The following is a 23,606-nucleotide window of genomic DNA, read 5'->3' as shown; positions in this document are numbered from 1 at the left end:
AACTCATGTATTGAAATTGTAAAAACTAGTGCCTTAGCAATGTGCACTCTGCCTATTCCTTTTTTGTCAACCAAGTGCACATTTCTATTAACTCATGAACAGACAGACTCCAAAAATCATAACTTTAATAGTATATAGACAGTTGACAGATTCTCAAATTTGAGATTCTAGAATGTACTTAAATTTTTTTTTTTTTTTTTTTTTTATTAAATCCCTAAATTAAAGCTTCTCTAAGCTCATGTCCTTATTTATGAGAGTTCTATTTTCATAAATGATTTTATGCCTTGTCTGAAGCGATTGCAAAAAAAAAAAAAAAATTAATCCCAGAAATGCAAAATGAATTTAGAACATACATTGAAATGCAAACAGAACATATGGGATGCATACATTTACACAATTGTACAAAAAAAAAAAAAAAAAAAAAAAAAAAAAAAAAAAAAAAAAAAATCACAGATTCAAAACACAGAAGCAAAAAACGACAGAACAAAGAAAATATTTAAAAATTTCTAAGCAAATGAAAAAAAAAAAAAGGAAAAGAAAACTGGAAATGGAGAAGGAACAAGGATGGAAGGAATTTTGTAAAAGAAAGAAAAAAGGGAAAATTAATTCGAGTAAAATACATTCTGATTCTGTCTTTTGTTGTTTTTTTTTTTTTTTAATGCTTAAGTTTAAAATAAAGTTGTCATTGGTTAGTTATGCTTACATTTGAAATAGCATTTTTGTCGCTAAATGTATGGATTGAACGGATGCATCTTAATATTTATTCTCCTGTATTATTCTCATCTTGAGTTATTTTCAGAACATTTCGACCAATGTAATCTCCGACCTTCTTTAGATGCATCTTTTCGGAATTCGGGAATCTTTGTTGGACTTGGTACAATGGATAAAGACACTGAGTTACAATAAATGACAATCTCCTGGAGGTTGATGTTCGTTTAACAGCATATCAACCTTCTTTGAGTCATTTAATGCTGCATATAAGATTTAAATTTCAGAGTCGATTTTTGCTGGGTTTATTTGGGCAATGTTTTGGTATCTGGAGGTTGAAGCGTCAATTGTCAGTACAGTATTGAGTTAAGTTCAATACTTTGCCCACACATGATCTACCAGGCCGAAAACCATATTGATCAGGAGTTAGGAGACTCCACGGTTAGCAATAGACAGAGGCTACTAAGCTAATTAGGAAATGCATAAAACTCCAGAATATCACAATAGTTAGATAACACAGAACTCTGAAAATGTGACAGTGATACATGTTCATTCACACAATTCTAAGGCACTACAATCAGGATTGCAGAACACAATGCAAAAGTAGATTGCTGGTACATCTGTGGTTGGTTGGTTGGTTGTTTTACGGCATATCAACCTTTTTCAGGTTATTTAATGCCGAATCTAGTTATTTTGAGGAACGATTTTTAATGGAGTATTTTTTTTTTTTACGTCAGATTCTATTTAACCCATAGTTGGGACCCTAACAGGTACTACCACTCCGAGTCAGAGTGGACCTGGGAGCAATGGCAATTAAAGGGTGGCTCCACACTCCCCAAAGCCCGCAAGGTGGGGCCTCACCATCGGATATAGTTTTAGGTCATATCCAGGACCGGTACATCTGTGAGCCAACACTAGTGTGATTATGCAGTGGGTCTAATGTGAATGTATATTGTTGCAGGTTTGGTCTGTTCAGTTGAAGCACATGTCGGTATTTAAGCATTGTGGTGGAGCAAGAACCATGAAAATCTGTAGGAAACAGAAGCAACTGTTAAAACCCAGTAAGTAGACAGTAGATCTAATCCAAGTAGTTCATATGCTCCAGAGAAAACTGCAGCACAAAGAGCATTCTGTGTGCACTTCGGGCTTAGTAAATATGATCCCATACCTGCTTGGAAACCAGTTTTTAATTCAGGTTACCAACTTCAGAGACAATGGATCAGCATTGAAACGGATATCAACTAATGTCATTTTTAAAGTGAAACCCTTTAATAGGTAAGTGTCAATTTGCTTGTACAAGTACTAGGACTTATACTAGAGTGTTTGAGGACATACAATCAAAGAGTTAGCCCTGAGGCATCATTAAACTTTGATATTACTGGCTTAAGAACTTTAGAAAACAGAATATAATCCTGTGTGTAAAGATAATAAAAGCCTTATGTGTGTGTGTGTCTTGGTGTCATGTTAATCATTTTTAAACCATCTTCCTTTCTAATAATATTTCTCAATGCTACAAAAAAAAAATAAACTAAAAAGAATACTAGAAAGTCGGTTTATAAGAATACTAGGATGTTCCATCTTGCTCAGATGGGCAAGTCCATTCTCAGAGTTCTGATTAACTGTTAATCCAGGAGTGGATAATCTATTAGGAAAATTGTTGCTTGAATTAAGCGATACTTATCGATTAAAGGATTCCAGTAGCTGATAAGTGTTGATTCGATTCTACAGGTACTAGGACATACTCGAGTTGGGAGGAGGTGGGCTGGCTACAATTAAAGAGCTGACCCTGGGGCATCAAGCCTTTGCATGCCACTAGTTTAAGGACTATAATAAACAGGGAGAATAAAAAGCTGTGTGCAAAGAAATAAAAATTAACAGAAATGCAGTCAAATGTCAGCAAAATACAAAAACGATTAAAAGGTGTTAGTTTTTAGTCAAAAGAAAAAGAGTAAGAAAAAAAAAGGAACAACAAAAACAATTGACAGGCTGCACAAGAGACACAATTGAGCCTAATTCTAGCAGGGTCTTGGCAGTAACGTCGACAGCAAACCTTCACTTACTTTACCATGTTGGCGCCATTCCTTCACTTTTTTCTCTTTTTTCTCTTTCTCGTCCCCTTTATCCCCACTTTTGTCCTTTCCTTCCTTATCCTTTAGTGCCTAAGGACACACGACAATAAATGTTAAGTATTGTTACCAAAACATACAGTAAAGAAACAAATCTCACACACACACAAATTATTGTTGTTGTATCTCCTGTGGACCTGAAAAGAAACTCATTAAAAATACAAGAAAGGTTTGATTACAACTTAGACGCTTCAAAATGGTGAATGGAAAAGTTTTAATCTCCATATTACTAAAATTATAAACCATATTTTTGTATTTGTCTCAATCTAACTTAAAATTATTTTTCTTTAATCGAATATTTACTGAAACTAAAAATACAATAAAATTTTATTTAAAAATTTATTAAAAATGTTAATTTAAAAACCAAGGTGCATTTTGATTTATAAATTAACCGTTTTTAATCTTGTTAACAGTAAAAAAAAAAAATTAAAAAAAAAACAGATTGAAAGTTGTGGAAGCAATTTAGGTACTAGCGCATCCTTTGAATCAGACGTAACTTGGCGTTTGCTCGGCTTTACTTGGAGTAAAACGTCAACAGCCGGATTATGCTGAGCGTCATCGATAAAATCATAACACTACTTAAAAGAAAATAAAATGTTAAATGTAGAAACATTATAAATGAATAAAAATCTACAGTAATTTTTATTAACTGTGTGAAGAAAAGGTTATATTATATTTTTTTTGTTTTTTTATTTTTGTCAGATGAATAATTTTAAACAAATATTTTCAAGAAAAGGTTCAAAGGAACAATTTTTTTTTTTTTTTAAAACAAGTTTGTTTAAAAATGTGATAACTATTTTTTAAGACGGAAAATTGGAACAAACTTTTTTTTATGTATTTTTACAAGAATTTTCTGGGAAAAAAAGTTAAAACAAAAGTGGATGGGTTAGGATTTTTTTTTTTGTTGAGATTTAGTGAGGAAGGTCCTAGTCTGGATTGCTGTCCACCGTCGACAATTCACGTTTGCACATCTCCAACCACAGCCGTCAGTAATGCTCCCTCTTTTTGCTAGGCTGAACTTGTGGCCACATGTTGCACATTGTATTGTTTTTGCCAGTAGTTTCCGCTGCTAGTCAATTACGGTATCCAGTGTCTAGCTGCCAAGACGGTCAAATTCATGTTTTGTTCTTCTCTTTCAGACTGACTTGCATGGCACAATCACATTGGCACACCGTTTCTCACCAGATCAAAGCTAAGCAATGTTGAGCCTGGCCAGTACCACATGTGTGATCATTTGGGAAGGTTAAGCACTGTATGTACTTTCTGGGAAGATTGGGCGTGGAGCCAGCACCCTGACCCCGCAAAAAAGAACTCCTCACTACAAAAGCATCTACAAAAGTTGTGGATGGTCTATTCCCCTCCAGGGGCTCAAGGCTATGGATGGATTCCAGACTGACTTGTATGTAAGAAATGGTTGTTTCTTTTTGAAAATATTTTCCTCTTCCTAGTTCTCATTTACTGCCCGGGAATAGCACTCGCACGCACATGCGTTGAGTTGAAGCTAAGCATGTGGCATTGTGATTGGCTGATCGCCATGTTACATTCAACAGCAGCTAAACCCGAGCTATTGACGTCATGTTCCAGGGAAAGCAAAAAAAAAAAAAAAAAACGCAGCAGAGTTACGCCTGGTTCAAAGAATGCACTAGTACCACAATTTAAATCCAATAATTATAGAGATTAAAACATTACCTTAACAAAATTAGCGATTACAATTGGGCTCAAATGTTAACTTAATCACCAAATAATATTTAATTAAAAAGTTAAAATCTTTGTTTTGTGGAGTTTTATGGCATGTCAACGCTTTGGGTTATTTCGTGCTGATTATCTGAGTTTAAAGGGATTTTGCTTTCTGCTCTAGCTGACATGAGTAATATGTTTTTTTTTTTTTTTTAAAGTTTTTAATAAAGGTTAAATTTTTTTAAGGTATGAAAATATGGTGTGGGATTTGTTTTTCTTGAATAGATCCTGGATGTTTTTTTCTTTATATAAACTATTCCTTGTTGTTATAAAATAAGTGCACTCAAGTAATATGCGTTTAATTTTGAGTGGAACTTGACATAGTATACAAATGGGTTGATTTTCTCTTTTCAAAAGAGAAGAGCGAGTGCAATGAGTATATAAAATCCTTAAAAAAAAAAAAATTTTAAATGATACACTTTTAATTAAAATAAAATTTTGTTTCTTTTTTTTATATTAAAAAAGAAAAAAAAAAAGTATATATATATGAAAGTAAAGACTGCTGGGCAATGCCACAAGCACGGTTAGTCTAAAATTATTTGGTTTTGTTATTCGTACATTATGCTTTCAAAAAAAATAAATAAAAACAAAAAAAAAAAACATGCAAAATATAAGAACGAAAATCTTCCAACTTCCACTTTCATTATTACCCATAACAGATGAACAAACACAACTTCAGGGGGTCATTCTCTTGGACAATGCCTTATCACTTCATTATGAGAGAGAAGAAAAACCTGATCTTGTATCAGATTCAATATTTACTTTGATTTTAGCATTATGCCCCACTCTTTCGCTAACCCCAAAATGTGAAAGCTGTTTGGAGACATATACTCCTTTAGAAACCATCAACAATTTCCTCCATTCTCTATCTGTGCCTAAATCTAAACGCAGATTTCATAAACAAAAGCTCCTTTTCTAGAACTGCCCACCCCTGGAACTGTTCATCCTGGCCTGATTTTGGGTGGGTTGCAATATAGTAGTCAACAAGTCCAATGTAAACAAGTTCTTGTTGAGCCATCACCTTAAATAATCAAATTCTACCTAATTTTCACCATTAACAATTACTACTCTACCACTGTACGCTCATTAACTCTTATCCTCGAGTGGCGTTCGACCTTTATAAATGGTGACTCCGTTGAAGAAAAAAAAAAAAAAAAAAAAAATGAAAAGTTGAGTTAAGGTTTCATATTATCTATATATTAATACGATAGCATGTTATTTTGCGTCGTGCTTATCACCTTCCATTTCTTGTAATAAATAAATTTTACCAAGAATTCTCCACAGGTTTTGGCTTCGGTTTTGATTATATCTGATAGCACTCAAGTCATCTATCTTTTTCTATAAATAATTTTACCAAGAATTCTTCATAAGTTTTGGCTTCGGTTCAAGCTGATGCACCCAAGTCATGGATAAATTTTTTGTTTTTGGAATCACAACTTTATAATATATAAGAATCTATAGAAAATTGATTCTGTAATAATACATACGAAATCTGCATAAATCAAAATATATATTTAAGTGTATTTTATGATCAGGCTATGCCAGGCGTCCCTGCTAGCTTAGATAAATAGTTTTGTAGTTTTAACAAAAGAGCTACAGTAATACCAGGGCGTCTCCATTTACGCTGAACGTCCACAGGATGTTAACATCAATATATTATATATGAAAGAGTCTGCTGTGGAATTTCCACAGGTCCCGCTAGTTTGGATTATTCCAACAACTGCTCTTATCTTGAGTGCTATTCTCTTGACGTTTCAGTCAGCGTAACCGAAAAACTTCAGGTGTATCTTACCGTAATGGATAAAAGGTACTAAGTAAAAAAATTAGCTTTAAGTGAAACTTTTCTGGAGGTTGAAGATTCAATCCTCAATGTCGATGATTATTAATAAAATAAAATTATTTAAGATTTCTATACGGTCAAGGCTGACAAAACGAGTGCATGCTATCTCCATGGATTAAACAAAAGGTACATGTGAAATTCTATTTGGATTTCAGAACTCGACAAGATAGACTTAGAAAAGTTTGGATGCTACATTGAAGTGCAAGAAGAACACGCAGTAATCTTCATCTCAAAAATTCAAAAACATAAATAGTTTTTCATAGCTTACATTTTATTTGCTATATTGCATCTGCACACTCAGCTATATATGCATATATATTTTTAGTAATATAAAAAAATTTACAAAGTCGCGACACTGGACATGCTAGTGTTTTGGACAGATGGTCAGCTAAAGCCACAGGTTAAATGTTTTGAGGGCTAGTTTCTTCTGCGGAAAGCAACCATTTTTTAAGTCGCCTGATGAGAACTTGTCAGAAATATTAGCATGTCCAGTGTCGCGACCTTGTAAATTTGTTTATATTAATAAAAATATATCTTGTAATTCTTTTATTGAGCACTCTTAATAACCTCATTAAATTCATGAGTTATCACTCTTGAATACCCATAACCTGCTATATATCATCGGGATGCATTGAAAAGAAATCAATAGTGTTCGATCGCAAATGTGAGAACTAAAATACAAGTTTTAAGTTACATATTTTGGAAACATACAATTCTTTGATTTGTTTTCATTTCATGAGTCATCGATAATTTGCTTGGATTTTTAAAAGTCTTGACCAATTTGGGAATTCCAAGCGCTGTATGTAGGAGGATGCCGACACCTCTCTGCAAGAGTTGCAAAAACCTAACGTTGTCATCTCCCCTTAAGGGGATATACATGTGACTGGGGACCACTTGTAAATTTCATACTCTCATGGAACTTCCTCCTTTGGAGGAAGCTGGTTAAACCCACATAGGGTTAGTGCTATTTCCAATACCCGTTTAGTTGTGGTGCCAGTCTTGTAATAACAATGTAACGGGTTTATATGTAGTTCACTAATTGGAAGGAGGACGGTCTGTAGTAATGATTGGAGAACAAGATTTTTCTTCTCCCTCCCCTAATTGATTCTTTATATATATATTTGCAGAGAGGCGAGTGGCCAATGACAAGCTTCTTTGAGGAGAGGTGGGGGTATTGAAAAGATATTCCATTCAGGCTGTCATCTATAACCTATCACTTAGCTTGACTGTTTGGTCGTTCTGTTCATTATTCAAGTCGTACCCTTAGTGCATATTTTTTTGGCCAGAAAGCTGGTATCTTCAGACAGCCTGATTTGATAGTACCAAGGAGTTCAGTGATTAGAATGGGTATGGTCTTTGGCAATGATTGGAGAAAGTGGCCTTTGACTGTCTTATACCCCCCCACCCCTCACACACACACACCTTTTCCTTAACATCTGCATATTCAGGGAGGTGAGTGGCAAAAAAAGTTGAGCAAAATTTCTTAACCTTCAAAGACGGGGGGGGGGGAAGGAGAAGTGCATGGAAAAGATATCAGAGTCAGGATGTAATCTATAATCTAGCTTGACCTTTTTATCATAAGCTACTACTTATGATTATTTTCAGTTGATCGTCATATTTTTCTAGTCTGTTGTCTAGTAATAGTCAAGAAATTTGATCTCCCCCCCCCTTTCTGGCACACAATATTCTGATGACATGATCAAGCAAGCTAGCAAAGTGGGTATTGGATTATAGCCTCTATACTGATTCACATGGTTTTCTGATAGTATTCCAGTATGGAACTCTTCACCAGACCAGGTTATTCTCCAGGTATATTTTCAGCATCATATGTGGAAGGCATCCTAACAATAATAATAGCAGTATTGTGTTTACAGCTTATATTTGGAATAATAGCGTGACTAAGTAGTTAACCCGAGGGTTAACCAAATTTGAGTCCAGTTTGTTCCACAGAAACACTTTAATCTAATCCACACTTTACCTTGTGTCTCACCTCCTTAAAAGGAGGTAAATAAAAACAGCTACAAAGTTAACATACGTTTTGGTGTGGAAGTTGAGGTTCATTTTTAAATCAACTTAAAAAAGAATACTTTTCTAATTCAATTTATTTATTTTTATTTTTTTTAACGCGAGGAAGGAACCAAGTATTTGAAATATTTGTTATCAATGGTTTAGCACAGATTGAAAATGAATGAAAGAGATAGATTAAATGTGTAGTGGCTTACTTTATATAACATGCGCACGCACAGACACACACGCAAAATTTTTAAATAAGGAAAAGTTTACGTGCTGAGTTTTAAGTTATCGACAATCCTGAATGTCAGTAATATTTTGTTTTTATGTTAGTTACATTGAAAAAGAAAACCCTAAAGATGCTTGTACCCAAACATACCTATTGTTTATGTACATTATTCAGGCAGAGACAGAGATAAGGACATTTTAATAACAGCTATTTTTAAGAGAAGCCATTTTCAAAAGTTAGAAAAATAAAACAAAAACAGAACAAGCCAGGACAACTTACCTTTTTCTTACTAAATATGGACTTTGATTTAAAAGAAAAGAGTATAATGTCGTCATGATCAGCGGGATGAGAGATATGGTCTTCAGAATCGGATGACTGGAAAGGAAAACAAAGATAAATTTAAACTTAATATCTGTTGATGTGACGAAACAAATGATTGGAATTCAATTTCACAGACAATAATGAGACCAAGTTGAAATTATTTATTGAAATTAAAATTCTGAAAGATTAAAATGAAATTTAATGAGTAAAAAAAAAAAAAAAAAAAAAAAAAAAAAAAGATGCACCAATGGCAAGCATAAATTTATAAGAAATTTATAAGAAATATAAGATTTGATTGATCAATAAGTATTGTAATTTTTTTCAATTTTATTTTATTTTTCCTATTTCATTATTCGCCCTAATATTGTATATTATTATCTTAATAGGCAACTATTTTAAAGATATTTAGATTCATCTTTACAATTATATATGCATTTGTGTGTGCAAAAGCAAAATCCTGAAATTATATTTACAAATTGTGGATGTGTGGGTGTCTAAAACTTATATAAACTAGCTCAAATTGAGATCGAATAAAGTCTGCTGACTAGCAAATTTGAAATAATTTTCAGCAATTTCCCCTATACTCTCTACATATTTCATCATACTTGTTCACTGCAACGGAATAAAAATATTCCATTATATGAGGGCAGTTCCAAAAATAAAGCCTCCTATTTTTTTTTTTTAACTCAAAATATTGAAGGACAACGAAGACAGGAGTGATACCATTATAACGAGTGACCTTTTGTGCTCCAGGGTTTATTTTTCTACATAGTCACCACTATTCTTAATATATTTATGCTAGAAATTAAGTGATGCATCTCTGCTTCTAATGTACATCCATGACTAAGTGTATCAGAAACTGCAAATAAAATATAAAACACTCGTAATTTCTCTTTTAAAAGTGGGTTGTTTATTTTCTTTATGGATTATACTTCCAAAATAAACTATTAAAGTTCTATAAAAAGTAATAGAAATATTTTTTAAAAAACATTTTTTATGTAATGAAATCAATTGAATTTTACGAGTTAAATATTTTTCAATTTTTAAACTTTAAAAATCTATCAAAATTTTTCTATTGATTCAATTTTTATATTTTCAGGGTCAATGTGAAATTTTATGCTCTTTCCAATATACCGAATATAATATTTTAGACAAACGTTTTTTTTTTAATTCACGCCCCACCCCCCATTTTGAAATGTCTATTAAAAAGTAAATAATTTACTCAAAGTTTTATATATCACAAATTGAAGATAAAAGATCAATAAATAATATATTCAAATTTAAAACAGAAAAAAAAAGTGTTTTTAAAAAAAAAAAAAAAAAAAAAAAAAAAATTTTTTTTTTTAAATGAAACCTTGGTCCTTGCTCCTTTAATTGAAAAAAAAAATTAGGGTTTGAATTACATTTTTCAAGTAGTTATAAGCTTGGAAAGACAGGGGGTCGAATTATTCAATATTTTTTCCACATTTTTCAGTTTTTGACACACCTAAATGACAGGGGTTGCTTCTTTAGAGTCTCACACTTCCAGTATCTGCAACAGAGATGAAACTTTCAGGTCATGAATGGATGTTCAATCATAATATCATTTGCAATCTCTTCTGATCCATTCATGCAGAATAAAAAAAAAAGACATTACTTTTGGACCCCCCCCCCCCTTTCTTATTGTTTAGTGTTTGTTGTAGTTCTTTTAAGATATACTATATACAACATTAGTTTTGATGGAGGTGCAATGTATACACCCAGCACAAACTTATTAGCTTTACATTTATATAGATGGAAGTTGGAAAAATAAAAGAGTAGAAACCTTGTAGACAATGTCCTGTCCAGTTTTGTTAATCATCCAGTAAGGACTGTAAAATGTCATATCAAGACTTCCGCCTACAGCTTTGTAGTGAAGACCCATATCCTGAAGAAAAGAAAAAGTTACATATTAGAAGGTGTGTAGTTTGCTTGAAGCATTGTGTGTATATATATATATATATATAGCATGGGTACCCGGCATTGCCCAGGTTGACATGAATATTAATCATATTCATCATGGGTAACAATTTCAAAAATAAAAGGGATAAAAACATGTAAATGTAACCGTCCAAAAAAAGCACATGATACCCTATTTCAGCAGAAGGGATACAAAGAGAAGAAATTATTCTCCGGATATTGAGCACTATTTGTGGAGACCCCCTCCCATCAAATAAATAAAAATAAATCAAAACAACTTTTGTTTCAATAAAAAATAGCAGCGAGTGCCCTAACGACAAAAAATTAGCCAGACGTGTACGTAATATGTAATCTTTTTTCACTGCCCCTCCCCCGTTATTAAATAACAATTTTAAATAGAACACTTAATGTTTCTAATGAGAATTGTTTTAACTAACATACCGCTATTTAGTAAAATCAATTTTCCTTAATGCAATATGCAAATGAGGTGGCCTCTTAATTGTATATTTTGCAAGAATCATACTATATATATATATATATATAAGTAAATGAAAAAGTAAAGTAGTGGACCTTTTGTATATATTAATCAAATTGTGAACACAAACAAACAGACAAAAATATGAATTCATATATATAGATATATATCATAGTGTTGGGACGATTCCAATATTTTTACCCTAATTCTGATACAATTACCGATTCTGAAACAAATCTATAAATATTCAACCACAGATTTATTTTTGGCAATTACCATAAAAACAAATGTTAAATGCATGCATATATATATATATATATATACTAGCAAAAGTACCCCTTGTTGACTGGGTTCAAAAACAGCCTACAGAAAATGGACTCCGATTTATGAAAGTATAAGTTATGAAAAGGAAGGGTTGTAAAGAGATGGCTTCGAATTTGGGGCTATCAAAACCAATGCAAAATATGATGAAAGTAAAAATAAAATAGATAAACCCCATAATTTATGATACCATTCCTGTTCACACTGAAACACATCACAATATTCTGTAGATCTATATTAAAAAACCTTGTTAAACTTTGTGACATTTCCATTCTATGAAGGCCAGGCGTTAACAAACACCCCACAATTTTATCATACCATCCCTATTTAAGTTAAAACATACTTATCAAAGTATTATTATGTACATCTATATTAAAAACACTTGTAAACGTTTTTTTTTTAATTTAAAATTTTTTATTTCCATACTTTGTGGACCAGGCGCGAACGCAGACCCCACAATTTTGATGAATTATCATTATGCCAGATCAAACATACCCATTTCTGTGTCTCAATACATCTATCATTATATGTGATCAGTTTTCTATAATAGTCAACCATATAGGAGCCTATTCGTGACCAGACACACACACACAGACGTTCAGCTTTATATTATAGATTAATTTGAGATGATTCCAATATCTTCCCCCTGATTCCAATACAATCACTGATTCCATACTAAATTCTGATTCATTATAAATCTATAAATATTTAACCATAGATTTGTTATTTTCCTTGATTACCATAATAACACATGTTAAATATGCATATATTTTCTCAAAAATAAAAGCACACATGTAGAGGATGCTCTATAAATTTTAGTGGTAGTTTAGAATCAATAAATATTTATTATTGCTACCAACAATGGGAGATTTTGTTTTAAATAAAATCAAATAAAATAAGACAATTAAAATAGTTTTTTGGCATCATAAAATAAGCACAAATTTTTCCGATTTCGATACCCCAAAATGTTCTGATTTTTCCGATTCCTGATTAATCATCCCAATGCAATAAATGTAAGAAATTATTTACATAGGCTCCAAGAATTCAACATAACACTTTTACAGATGATGTGACAAGTCGCCAACCCAAGGTTGTGTTGTACATCCCTTCTTTTATGTTCTGGTAGCGTCGTCATCTTTTACGCATTGGTGACTGTCGAGAGGAGCACACGGGCTCACAAGTATAAAAATAAAATAAAAGGAAAACAATGCTTATCACGTATACTGCTTGGATTGGGTGTGTGTGTGTCACAATTTCCTCTCTACATGCGTAACTCCACATGTACGTTCTGTTGAGGCTGGGTTCATCTGTTTCAGTTCATCTGCCCTGATGAAGAATTCATCTTCATCTACATCCAAACTCCAATTCTTGTTAAGTTCAACTGTTGCTAAGCATCTAACTCCACTCTTAACGTTTTTGAATTTTTGAGATGAGGATTGGTTATTTGGATTATTTGGATTCTTCGGACTACTGTTCTCATCTTGAGTTTTATTTTTACAATGTTTCAGTCGATGTAACCTCTGATCTTGTTCAGGTAAATTTTGTCCAACTTGGCAATGCAATTGCAAATTTATTAGGACCTCTATCCAGTCATGGCTGACAGAACAAGAGCATACTACTCCTGTGAAGTAAATAAAGGGTTCTATTCAAAATTCCGTTCACATTCCAGAGTTATTCCCAAGTTCGACAAGATACATCTGAAGAAGGCAGGAGGTTATATAGACTGAAACGTTAATCATACTCAAGATAACAGTAGTTTGATGAATCTACATGATACATACATCTGCTCTATCGTAAACTGGTCTTTTTCATCTGTAAATCGTTTCCATTGTCATTAAAAACATTGTAAAATTTCATTGATCGTCGCACCTCATAGTCATTCAACAATTCTAAAGTACTCACAAACCAAATCTAAATATGTATCTATCTATTGTTCTGTCCTTCTCCATCTTTCTATTATCCATCACATCCAAGTATATCGATTTTGTATTCTGATATTCATAGCTCAGCTGATCCAATAACTGAAACAGTTAATTTTTAAAAAATGAGATAAAAAATGCAAATATTTTAAAAAGAAAAATTTAAATAAATACTTAAAGTTCGTTATTATAAAAAATGTTTTAGTAAAACAGATTTTTCATTTTCCATTTTGAAATGTATCACAGTGAACACAGATTGATCAACAAATGTGGAACATTTGTTGATCCTCATTCAATCCCAGGCTCTGAATTCTATAAGTAGAAATTTAGTTTATTTATTAATGAACTAGCGGGGGTACCCGGCGTTGCCCGAGTGTTTGTTTCCGGGACGGGGGGGGGGGGGAGAGTTTTAAAAAATGTTATGGTAGGTAAGTAGGAAGGATCAAACCCGGAGTCATGAGTAAAAGTAGGAAAATAAAGTGTGAAAAAAAAACAAAAAAACATCTGCAATGTTAACAGTTCGGCCACCAAGAAAAGTCCATTCCAGTTGTTTAGGAAAAAAAAACAAAAAAAAATGTTTGTGCATATTATATTTGCATGAAATATCTTGATTTTTAATCCTATTAATGTCAAAATCAGACGGGAAAAAATGAGTTCATTTTATTTATATAGAGAAATTCTCTAATTATTGCTTCTCGTATTTTAAAATTTTCTAGTAAAAATGTTTTGTTTTTCATATCTGGGCAGGAGCTGCTAAAAATAGCCTATCCTGCCTTGACAGAGTACAAAATAGACTTCGTGGCTTAGTGGAGGATGCCCTTTTCTCTTCCCTGCAAGCTCTCTCCCACAGAAGAGACATTGCGAGCCTGTTTTTGTTTTACCGTTATTTCCATGGCAAGTGCTTGTCTGAGCTCCAATCTATGTCCCCCCCCCCTCGCCAATCTTTTACGAAAAACACCCGTCTAGCTGAAGCCACTGTCAAAAATTTTCCCCACTCTCTGTGCCTAAATCAAAACGTAGATTCCATGAACACAGCTTCTTTCTTAGAACAGCACACCAGTGGAACTCTGTTCCGTCTGCCTGTTTCCCACCTGACTACAACTTGGATGTCTTCAAATCCAACGTAAACAAATTCCTGATGAACTGCCCCCTTAAGTAGACACTTTATGAAATCTCAACACTAACGTACAACGTACTGTACATGCAATAACCCTTATCCCTGAGTGGCTTCCGGGCCTTGAGAAATGGTGACCTTGTAAAAAAAAAAAAAAAAAAAAAAAAAACAATTTTTAAATGTATACATGTAATATAAAAAAATTGTTATTTTTCTTATTTTGCATGTATGCTGATATGATTGCTTTGTAACCAGTTCGAATTAAGCAATTATATCAAACAGATGCAAAATAAGGAAAATAAAGATTTTTTTTTTTTTTTATTACACTAGTCTGGGTGCTTGGCATTACCTCGTGTTTTGAGGTGCGTGTCGAGCATTAAAAAAAAAAAAGGGGGGGGGGGTAGTAGGCAGGCAAGCTCAAACCCGTACCGCGAAGGAGGAAAAAAATGTGGAAAAAAAAAAAAAAAAAAAAAATGACGTCTTTGCTGTTGTGTCCATCACCAAACTGGAAGTGACGAATGTTTAAATTAAGGCTAGTCAATCGAAAAGAATGGATGACTTGAAAATATTGGCAAAAAAAGCGACCCCTCCCTGTAGAAAAGGGTCCAGTTGAGGGTGAAGGAATTAATGTTTTTAGCCAATTTTTCGACATTTGTCGTCTGAAGGGTCAAGCTTCAAAACGATACTGATATCGTGAAAATTCATTGTCTCTGTTGAAAATTTTAGGCAGACATACAAACAGGCGATATTTATATTATAAATGTATACATTTAAAAAAACAGACAAAAAAAAAATACAATATTTTACTAGAAGAAAATTTCAAAATATGAGAAGCAATAATAAGAGAATTAATAAATTAACCATGAACTAAATTGAACAGATTTCTACTCATAGAATTACTATCAGAAAAACCAGACGTTGCCTGGGATTGAATGAAGATCAATGAATGTTTCACGTTTCTAACATTTTGTCATCAAAATCGGTGAAATCACTTATTTGCCAACGAAATTGGTTGATTGCCTGCTCTAGTCAAGGGCCCATCGCAGTGCACTGGGATGAAGTTCATTTGCTATTCTTACCATTGTTAGGTCATTGTTCGAACACTTGAAAGTCCAGAGAGATAAATCAGGCATGTCCATGACAAGAGTCCGCGTTCCAATCCATTCATTTCCTTGATAGTTAGGAATCTGTAAAATTAAAAAAAAAAAAAGATTTTATGGATAAAGTATAATAGAAATCACAAGAAATTTTAGTAATGTTCTTGAAATAATAACTAGCAGAACCTGTGGAAATTCCATGGTTTGTTTTATGGCATATCAACTCTTCAGGTTATTTAATGCCCAAGCCAGTGATTTTGAAGAACAATTTTTTAATAGAGTATATTTGTTTTTTTTTAAGTCGGTTTCTATTTAACCCATAGTTGGGACCCTAACAGGTACTATCACTCCAGGTCAGAGTGGATCTGGGAGCAATGGCAATTAAACGGTGGCTCCACACTCCCTAAAGTCCGCAAGCTGGGGCCTCACCATCAGACATGGTTTAAGGTCATATCTAATTGTTAGTTGGTATTGAAAATTTTTAAAACACATAAATAAAATGAATAAAAAATTAAATAAAACTAATAACGACAATTTAAAACAATTTAGCAAATTTTTTTTTTTTTTTTTAACTTTTTAAAAGTTAAGAATTGATTTTAAAAATTTAGATTTTTTTTTCAACGAAAATTCAACACAAAACACATTGTTTTATTTTTTTGTTGAATAATTTTTTTTATAAATTATTATAAGGAACATTAAAGGATGTCAATTCACTTGCACATTTAAAAAAAAAAAAAGCTAAAATAAAACAAAACAGTCTCCTCTTAACATGACTTTTTTTTAATTATAGAATAAAATAGCCTATTTGAAACCTTAACAGATTTGCTGAAAACTATGAGTATACTCGTACCGTTGGCAATGAAAATAAATTTAATAGATTTATAGCTGGTAGTGAATGGGTTAAACAGAAAACTTTTTTTTTTAATTTTTGGAGAGGAAATAATGATTTTTAACTGGTAAAAAGCGACAATAAAGGGAGGTAATTCATTTCCCATTAATTAATGTTTGCAATGTTTTTTTTTGTGACACTGGACGTACGAACAAGTAAATTAATATTTAGAATAGTAATTTTTCTTTGCATTCCAAAATGTTCAGTCATTTAAAACATAATATACCAACTTTATATCTTGTTGAAAAACTGAAAGTAAAGTAACTAAAACTTGTGTATCAGGAAGCAAGATATTCTCAAATGTTTAGACAAGAGAAAGACAGCGTTACATTTCTGAATTTTGGAGATGAGTGATTATTCATATTATTTGGATTCTTCAGAGTATTGTTCTCATCTTGAGTGTTAGTTTCACAACGTTTTGGTCAAGGTTACATACAACCTTCTTCAGCTGTATCTTGTTGAACTCTGAACTCTTTCTGCTGAACTTGAGAATCTTCAGAATTTTGAACAGAACCCTTAATTTAATCCACGGGTGTAGTATGCACTTGTTCCATCAGTCGTGATGAAGTAGAAATCCTAAATAATTCACAATTGTTTTTTTGAGTGTTGCCTGAACTGAAGATTGAACCTTCAACCTCTAGAAGTGTAACTATGCAACTGAATTTGACCTAGTATGTTCTCCACAGGTCCTTGCTGAAAAGACCAAAACATTGCGAAAAATAGCACTCGGGATGAGAACAGTAGTCTGAAGAATCCAACTAATACAAAAGGCAGTGTTATTTTGTCTGTACATACATGGATATGTGCACAAATTCATGAGACTAATAAGCCATCGTAATATGACAGTTATTTTGAACATCTAAGAATTTTAAAGCTAAAAATGATAGTTTAAATATTTCGAAATTCATTTCAAATTTCAAAAGGTTGCAAAAGAAGTTTTTCTTCAACTATTAATTGCAACTTTAATTTTTCTTTTTTTTTTTTTATTATAGACTTTTTTTTTTGAATTCGTTTAAAATCATAGGGTATGTCTGACATGGTTGTCTGACTTGCTATTTGCTTTCTCTCTTTCTTCTCTATTCTAAATAGATATCTGAGAAGGAGGTAAGAAAAAAATTGTTTTATTTGCTAACTTCTGCATAACGAGATAGAAATATATTTTGTTTACAAATACACATTAGTCTTTATTACAGAGTGGCGGACGCTATCAAGCAGTGACTTCGTGTTTCTTAAATTTTATTGAAAAAAAATTTTATATTAAAAAAGTTGAAAACTTACTTTTACTTCTAAACTTGATGTTCCAATGCAAGCATTGAACAAAGGTGTGTTTTCTCCTGGTTTCAATTCGACATCTTCACTCGTACCCTGAAGTAAGCAAGAATTAAGATTAGAAATTAATACTTTATTTTTTATTTTTACAGCAAAAAAATGTATTCCATTTAATAATTTAAAGAAAATATAAATTTCACATATCTTTCAAATCATATTCCAAATAAAAAGCATACACAAATGTATAATTGTTTACAGCTGTTTCAAGGTGGGGTATATTGTACATCTAAAAGTATTAAAAAAAATTATTTGATCATCTACAGAACAGAAAAAATAACTGTCTCAAAAAGTTCAATTTCCATCCAAAACAAAACAAAATTCAGAAGATTCGTCAAATACAATTTTTTTATGTGAAGTTATATGTAGATTCATCAGTTCTATTTTGTTTCATGAATTATAAAATGGTCAAGACTCGACTAACAAAAATTGATTACATGTCCTTAAAACACCATCTGATTGGAAAGTGAGTGAATATTTTACATTAAGTTTGTATGCAAAAACGAGAGAGAAAAAAAAACGAAAACGAGAGAGAAAAAAAAAACGAAAACGAGAGAGAAAAAAAAAACGAAAACGAGAGAGAAAAAAAAAACGAAAACGAGAGAGAAAAAAAAAACGAAAACGAGAGAGAAAAAAAAAACGAAAACGAGAGAGAAAAAAAAAACGAAAACGAGAGAGAAAAAAAAAACGAAAACGAGAGAGAAAAAAAAAACGAAAACGAGAGAGAAAAAAAAAACGAAAACGAGAGAGAAAAAAAAAACGAAAACGAGAGAGAAAAAAAAAACGAAAACGAGAGAGAAAAAAAAAACGAAAACGAGAGAGAAAAAAAAAACGAAAACGAGAGAGAAAAAAAAAACGAAAACGAGAGAGAAAAAAAAAACGAAAACGAGAGAGAAAAAAAAAACGAAAACGAGAGAGAAAAAAAAAACGAAAACGAGAGAGAAAAAAAAAACGAAAACGAGAGAGAAAAAAAAAACGAAAACGAGAGAGAAAAAAAAAACGAAAACGAGAGAGAGAAAAAAAAAACGAAAACGAGAGAGAGAAAAAAAAAACGAAAACGAGAGAGAGAAAAAAAAAACGAAAACGAGAGAGAGAAAAAAAAAACGAAAACGAGAGAGAGAAAAAAAAAACGAAAACGAGAGAGAGAAAAAAAAACGAAAACGAGAGAGAGAAAAAAAAAACGAAAACGAGAGAGAGAAAAAAAAAACGAAAACGAGAGAGAGAAAAAAAAAACGAAAACGAGAGAGAGAAAAAAAAAACGAAAACGAGAGAGAGAAAAAAAAACGAGAGAGAGAAAAAAAAACGAGAGAGAGAAAAAAAAACGAGAGAGAGAAAAAAAAACGAAAGAGAGAAAAAAAAACGAAAGAGAGAAAAAAAAAACGAGAGAGAGAAAAAAAAAAACGAGAGAGAGAAAAAAAAAACGAGAGAGAGAAAAAAAAACGAGAGAGAGAAAAAAAAACGAGAGAGAGAAAAAAAAAACGAGAGAGAAACAAAAACGAGAGAGAGAAACAAAAACGAGAGAGAGAAACAAAAACGAGAGAGAGAAACAAAAACGAGAGAGAGAAACAAAAACGAGAGAGAGAAACAAAAACGAGAGAGAGAAACAAAAACGAGAGAGAGAAACAAAAACGAGAGAGAGAAACAAAAACGAGAGAGAGAAACAAAAGCGAGAGAGAGAAACAAAAGCGAGAGAGAGAAACAAAAGCGAGAGAAAGAAACAGAAACGAGAGAGAAAAACAAAAACGAGAGAGAAAAATAAAAACGAGAGAAAAAAAAATGAAAGAAAAAAAAAGCAAAATGAAATTATTCTTAACTAATAAAGTCTGCGAACAAGAGGTTACAAAAAAGAATGGTGGCGTCCAATCAAAATAAAAATACTTTTTTGTTACTTTATCTAGAACACTCAAATGGGACAGATTCACCAGCCCTAATATGGCAACAATACCCATGCATGGTTTGATATTAGATTTGTAGAGATAGAGAATAGCCTCAGGGGTGAGAAAGTGTTTAGAGTGATAGAGACCCTATTTTACAGGAAGCAGAAAGAGAAACGGATCTAATATATGAAAAGATTTAATAAGGAAAGACCAAGAAGTTTCAGAGAGAATGTCTCAAGGGCAGAACCATCCATAAGCATTTCAGAAAGAAAAGGAACGCACATACTATTTTTTTTAAAGATAATTTTATTGATATAAAATTTTGAAAAGGACAACATGAATGTACGCACGTTTCAAAATAGTGTTTATATAAAAAAAAATAAAAAGAATGAAATCAATTTTGAAAACAATTCACCTGCAGCAAACACCGGATGGTCATGGGCAGCAAGTTGTGTACGATAACAGTCGGCCGAAGGTGCAATGTGTAGATTTGAGCATCACCAACTTTTTCCTGTTGCTCCAAAAAGATCTCTTCAATTTCTGGACAGACCTATAAAAATTAAATGAAAACAAGTAAAATATGTGCAGTTCCCCTGCAATCATCATTAATCCAATATAATATAAGCGGCACTTTCTGTTTGTATGTCTGTCTGCGGCGTACGTATGGAAGTGGCACCCCACCTTTTTTATTTTCGTCTTTTTTCAATTTTTCAGTGGATTATTATCGGATGGACACTAGTCCACCAGATTAGCAAAAATTATTTTTTTTAAAACTTCAATATTTAAATATTTGACGGGGTACTCAGTTTCTAATGTAACGTTCTAGTAGAATCAATCACCCATTTTAGATCCACTCTACGTTTTTAGGCCAAATTAAATGAATTTAGCCTTTTTAAGCAGTTGGCCTTTTTAAAATTTCGCTTTCTGATTATTTTATATGCATATTTATGGTTATCTTCCAAGTTGTATCACTCAACATTTACAATCTAAGGGCAACGAAAGGGCGCTAGAGTACCATTAAAGACTTACCTTTAAAAAATTGATTTTTAGAGGTATTCTGGTTTGCGTTCTGGATTGTTTTCGCACATGTGAAAACAAACATGATAACCAATGAAAACAATACGGAACACAAGCACAAATACCGCTAAAAATCAACTTTTTAAAAGGTAAGTCTTTTTACATTTACAGCATCTCCAGCAAATTTTATCAATTTTTGCTTTTAAATATGTCTGGATTGACATGGCATGCCCACATAAACACAACTTGTTCTGTGTAATTAACCTTTTGGATGGAACATATTGTAAAGCTGTATTCATGAGGCAAATTTGAAACCAGATTCTAGAAAAAAGGTCAGAAAGAAGTTTTAAATGTCAAACTGCTTAAAAAAAAAAAAAAAAAAAAAAAAAAAAAAAAAAAAAAAAGGCTAAATTTGCAAAATTTGGTTTTAAATTGCTGAGTGGTTCTAAAATGAGTAACCAATTTTCTAGAATTGGATATTAGAAACTGGCCACCTCTTACAAATATTCAAATATTGACTTTGTTTTAAAAAATTTTTTTTGATCATCTGGTAGACTTGCGTCCATTTAATAATAACAAAAAAAAAAAAACCCAAAAAGCAAAAGGAATTACCACTTCCATTTCTGGACATACCTACAAAAATGAAATAAAAACGAGTAAAATGTGTGCAGTACCCCTGCAATCATCACTAATCTATTTAAAATATAAAGTGGCACTTTGTATGTCTGTCTGCATTTTGAATTTTTGGTAATTGAATATCTTAACTTCTTTTACAAATGTAAAATATTGCATTAATACTATATAATAAATCTAAATGAATCAATGAGATTGGTTGTATTCCTTCAAAACAGGTTAGGTTTATGCCATGTATACTCCCATTTTCAAACTCTCAGATAGAATGCAATATGGCTCATTTGCATATGTACTTTTTAAAAAAAAAAGTTTCTAATAAATTAATACTATGTAATATTCATTTATAATTGGCATTTTAGATATAAGATTTAGTTGCATTATATCTTCATTTTAATCTTCATAAAAAAAGGGACTGTGGGAATTGAAATTCCAAGCCAACGGGCACAGACACAAAACAGTACTCCCAGGCTAACTCGATTGTCACCCTTTTAATTCTGGTAACCGGAGAGTGACAGCCACATCACTTCCTGTTTCTTATATTTCTCTCTCTTTTCCACTGAACTCTTGACTGGTCAAGATATGACAGAGCCCGCTCCTGGTTGGCATGGCTACCCAACCAACTCTCCTCACTAACCACAAGTAACGTTACTCCTTTCTCAATGAACTCTTATTCTTACTATGTATATCCTTATTATTTCTCATGCATATTTATGTAAATAAATCTACATTCTTTCACTAATATATATATATATCGGTATATTTCGTTTTCACTTTTCAATCACCTACCATTCAATTCATTTAACAACATGGTGGTTGGGATCCCAATTACATAAACAGGCCATCCTGTCCTCCACAGGACATAAAAATGGTGCAAAGCTGTTCTATTGAACAAATTAATTTTACTCATCTTGTTAAAAGAAAAAAAAAAAAAATGCTCCCAGACATTCACTACCTTCTAACCCTAACCTTTCTCCATTTTGGAGGATGGAGGTAGGGTAGTAATGTATCTGTTCTGTGGTCATGAGACCATCCTCCCAAGGGATTATCTCCTCTTTGGGGGTAGGAAGAGCATAATAACCTCTGGTCATATAATTTTTACTAGTTTTTATACACAAGATTTTTGTTTGTTTGTTTCCAAGAACAATGAAGAAACCGATAATTCTTATTCAGAAAGGTACTATTTTTTCTTACTGTTCTGCTATAACACTTATTGGTAGCACTTAGTTTTCTGTGCATTTACATTTGATTCTAATTGTGTAATGGAATTGTGCATATGCGAAGATGACCTGTCAGTCTAATCTGAGCTTTAAAGTATCTCACATTATTCTGTTGGAGAGATATTCATTGCACTGTCTTTTTGGATAGTAGATTTCTTCTCACATTCCTCAATGTGTGCAGATTCAACAATCATGGCCACTGTTGCTTGCAATATGGCAAAAACAGTTTTGAGCTTGGTTTTCCTATGAGTCAAATACAAATTGAACTATCTTTGAACAGCTTCTACTGTCTTACTGTTCTTTTGCTTTTGACCAGCTCACTGTAAGGAAGCTATTTTGAAAATCTTGAATCTGACACACGACCAGCCTTACAAACCCGACACTGTTGCAGCATGGTGATATATTGTCCGGGAAGGGGTGCTTGACAGGGCTGAAATCTGTGTCCAGTAGATTGTCTTGCCACTATAATTACATCAATCTATGGCAGCAGGTCATGTGGAAATGGTTCAGTGTCTTGGCATGTTTGGCATACACGGTCCAAGTCTCACAGGTGTACATGAAAATACTAAGAATCACAGTTTGGTAAACCTAGAATATTTACTGTAAACACGTCCGCTCTTTTTTTTACAATATGAGTGCAATTGAATCAAATCTATATTTTTCTGTTTAATCAGTAGAAAATAAAAGCTATATGACGCATATTGTAGCCAATGAAGTCTGACATATATAACCTTGGCAAGTTCAGTCAAGATAGAAGTAGGTATGCAGTCTCATGACTGACTTTTCTCTTGTTTTGTTTATCAGAGACTCAT

The 23,606-nt window shown here is 32.4% G+C and overlaps 1 protein-coding gene across 2 annotated transcripts in view; it reads right to left on the bottom strand.

Annotated features, from left to right (window-relative positions):
• The window catches only part of LOC145246061 (intermembrane lipid transfer protein VPS13A-like), a 468,532-nt gene that overhangs the window by 105,264 nt on the left and 339,662 nt on the right, over positions 1-23,606 (bottom strand). Inside the window, exons 53-58 of one of the 2 annotated variants that reach the window (XM_080107901.1) lie at positions 20,343-20,477; positions 18,003-18,089; positions 15,818-15,925; positions 10,776-10,877; positions 8,930-9,025; positions 2,769-2,867 (exon numbers count right to left, since the gene is read on the bottom strand). In XM_080107901.1, the coding sequence (XP_079964027.1) occupies positions 2,769-2,867; positions 8,930-9,025; positions 10,776-10,877; positions 15,818-15,925; positions 18,003-18,089; positions 20,343-20,477 (627 nt within the window). The remainder of the gene's footprint in view (positions 1-2,768; positions 2,868-8,929; positions 9,026-10,775; positions 10,878-15,817; positions 15,926-18,002; positions 18,090-20,342; positions 20,478-23,606) is intronic. The other variant, XM_080107902.1, reaches the window with a different exon arrangement.

The sequence above is a fragment of the Euprymna scolopes genome, chromosome 23 (genome assembly GCF_053919585.1).
Source record: "Euprymna scolopes isolate OS-2025 chromosome 23, ASM5391958v1, whole genome shotgun sequence".
NCBI lineage: Eukaryota > Metazoa > Mollusca > Cephalopoda > Sepiida > Sepiolidae > Euprymna > Euprymna scolopes.
The sequence above is the reverse complement of the archived record's forward strand: the minus strand, read 5'-3'. Positions and strand labels throughout refer to the sequence as shown.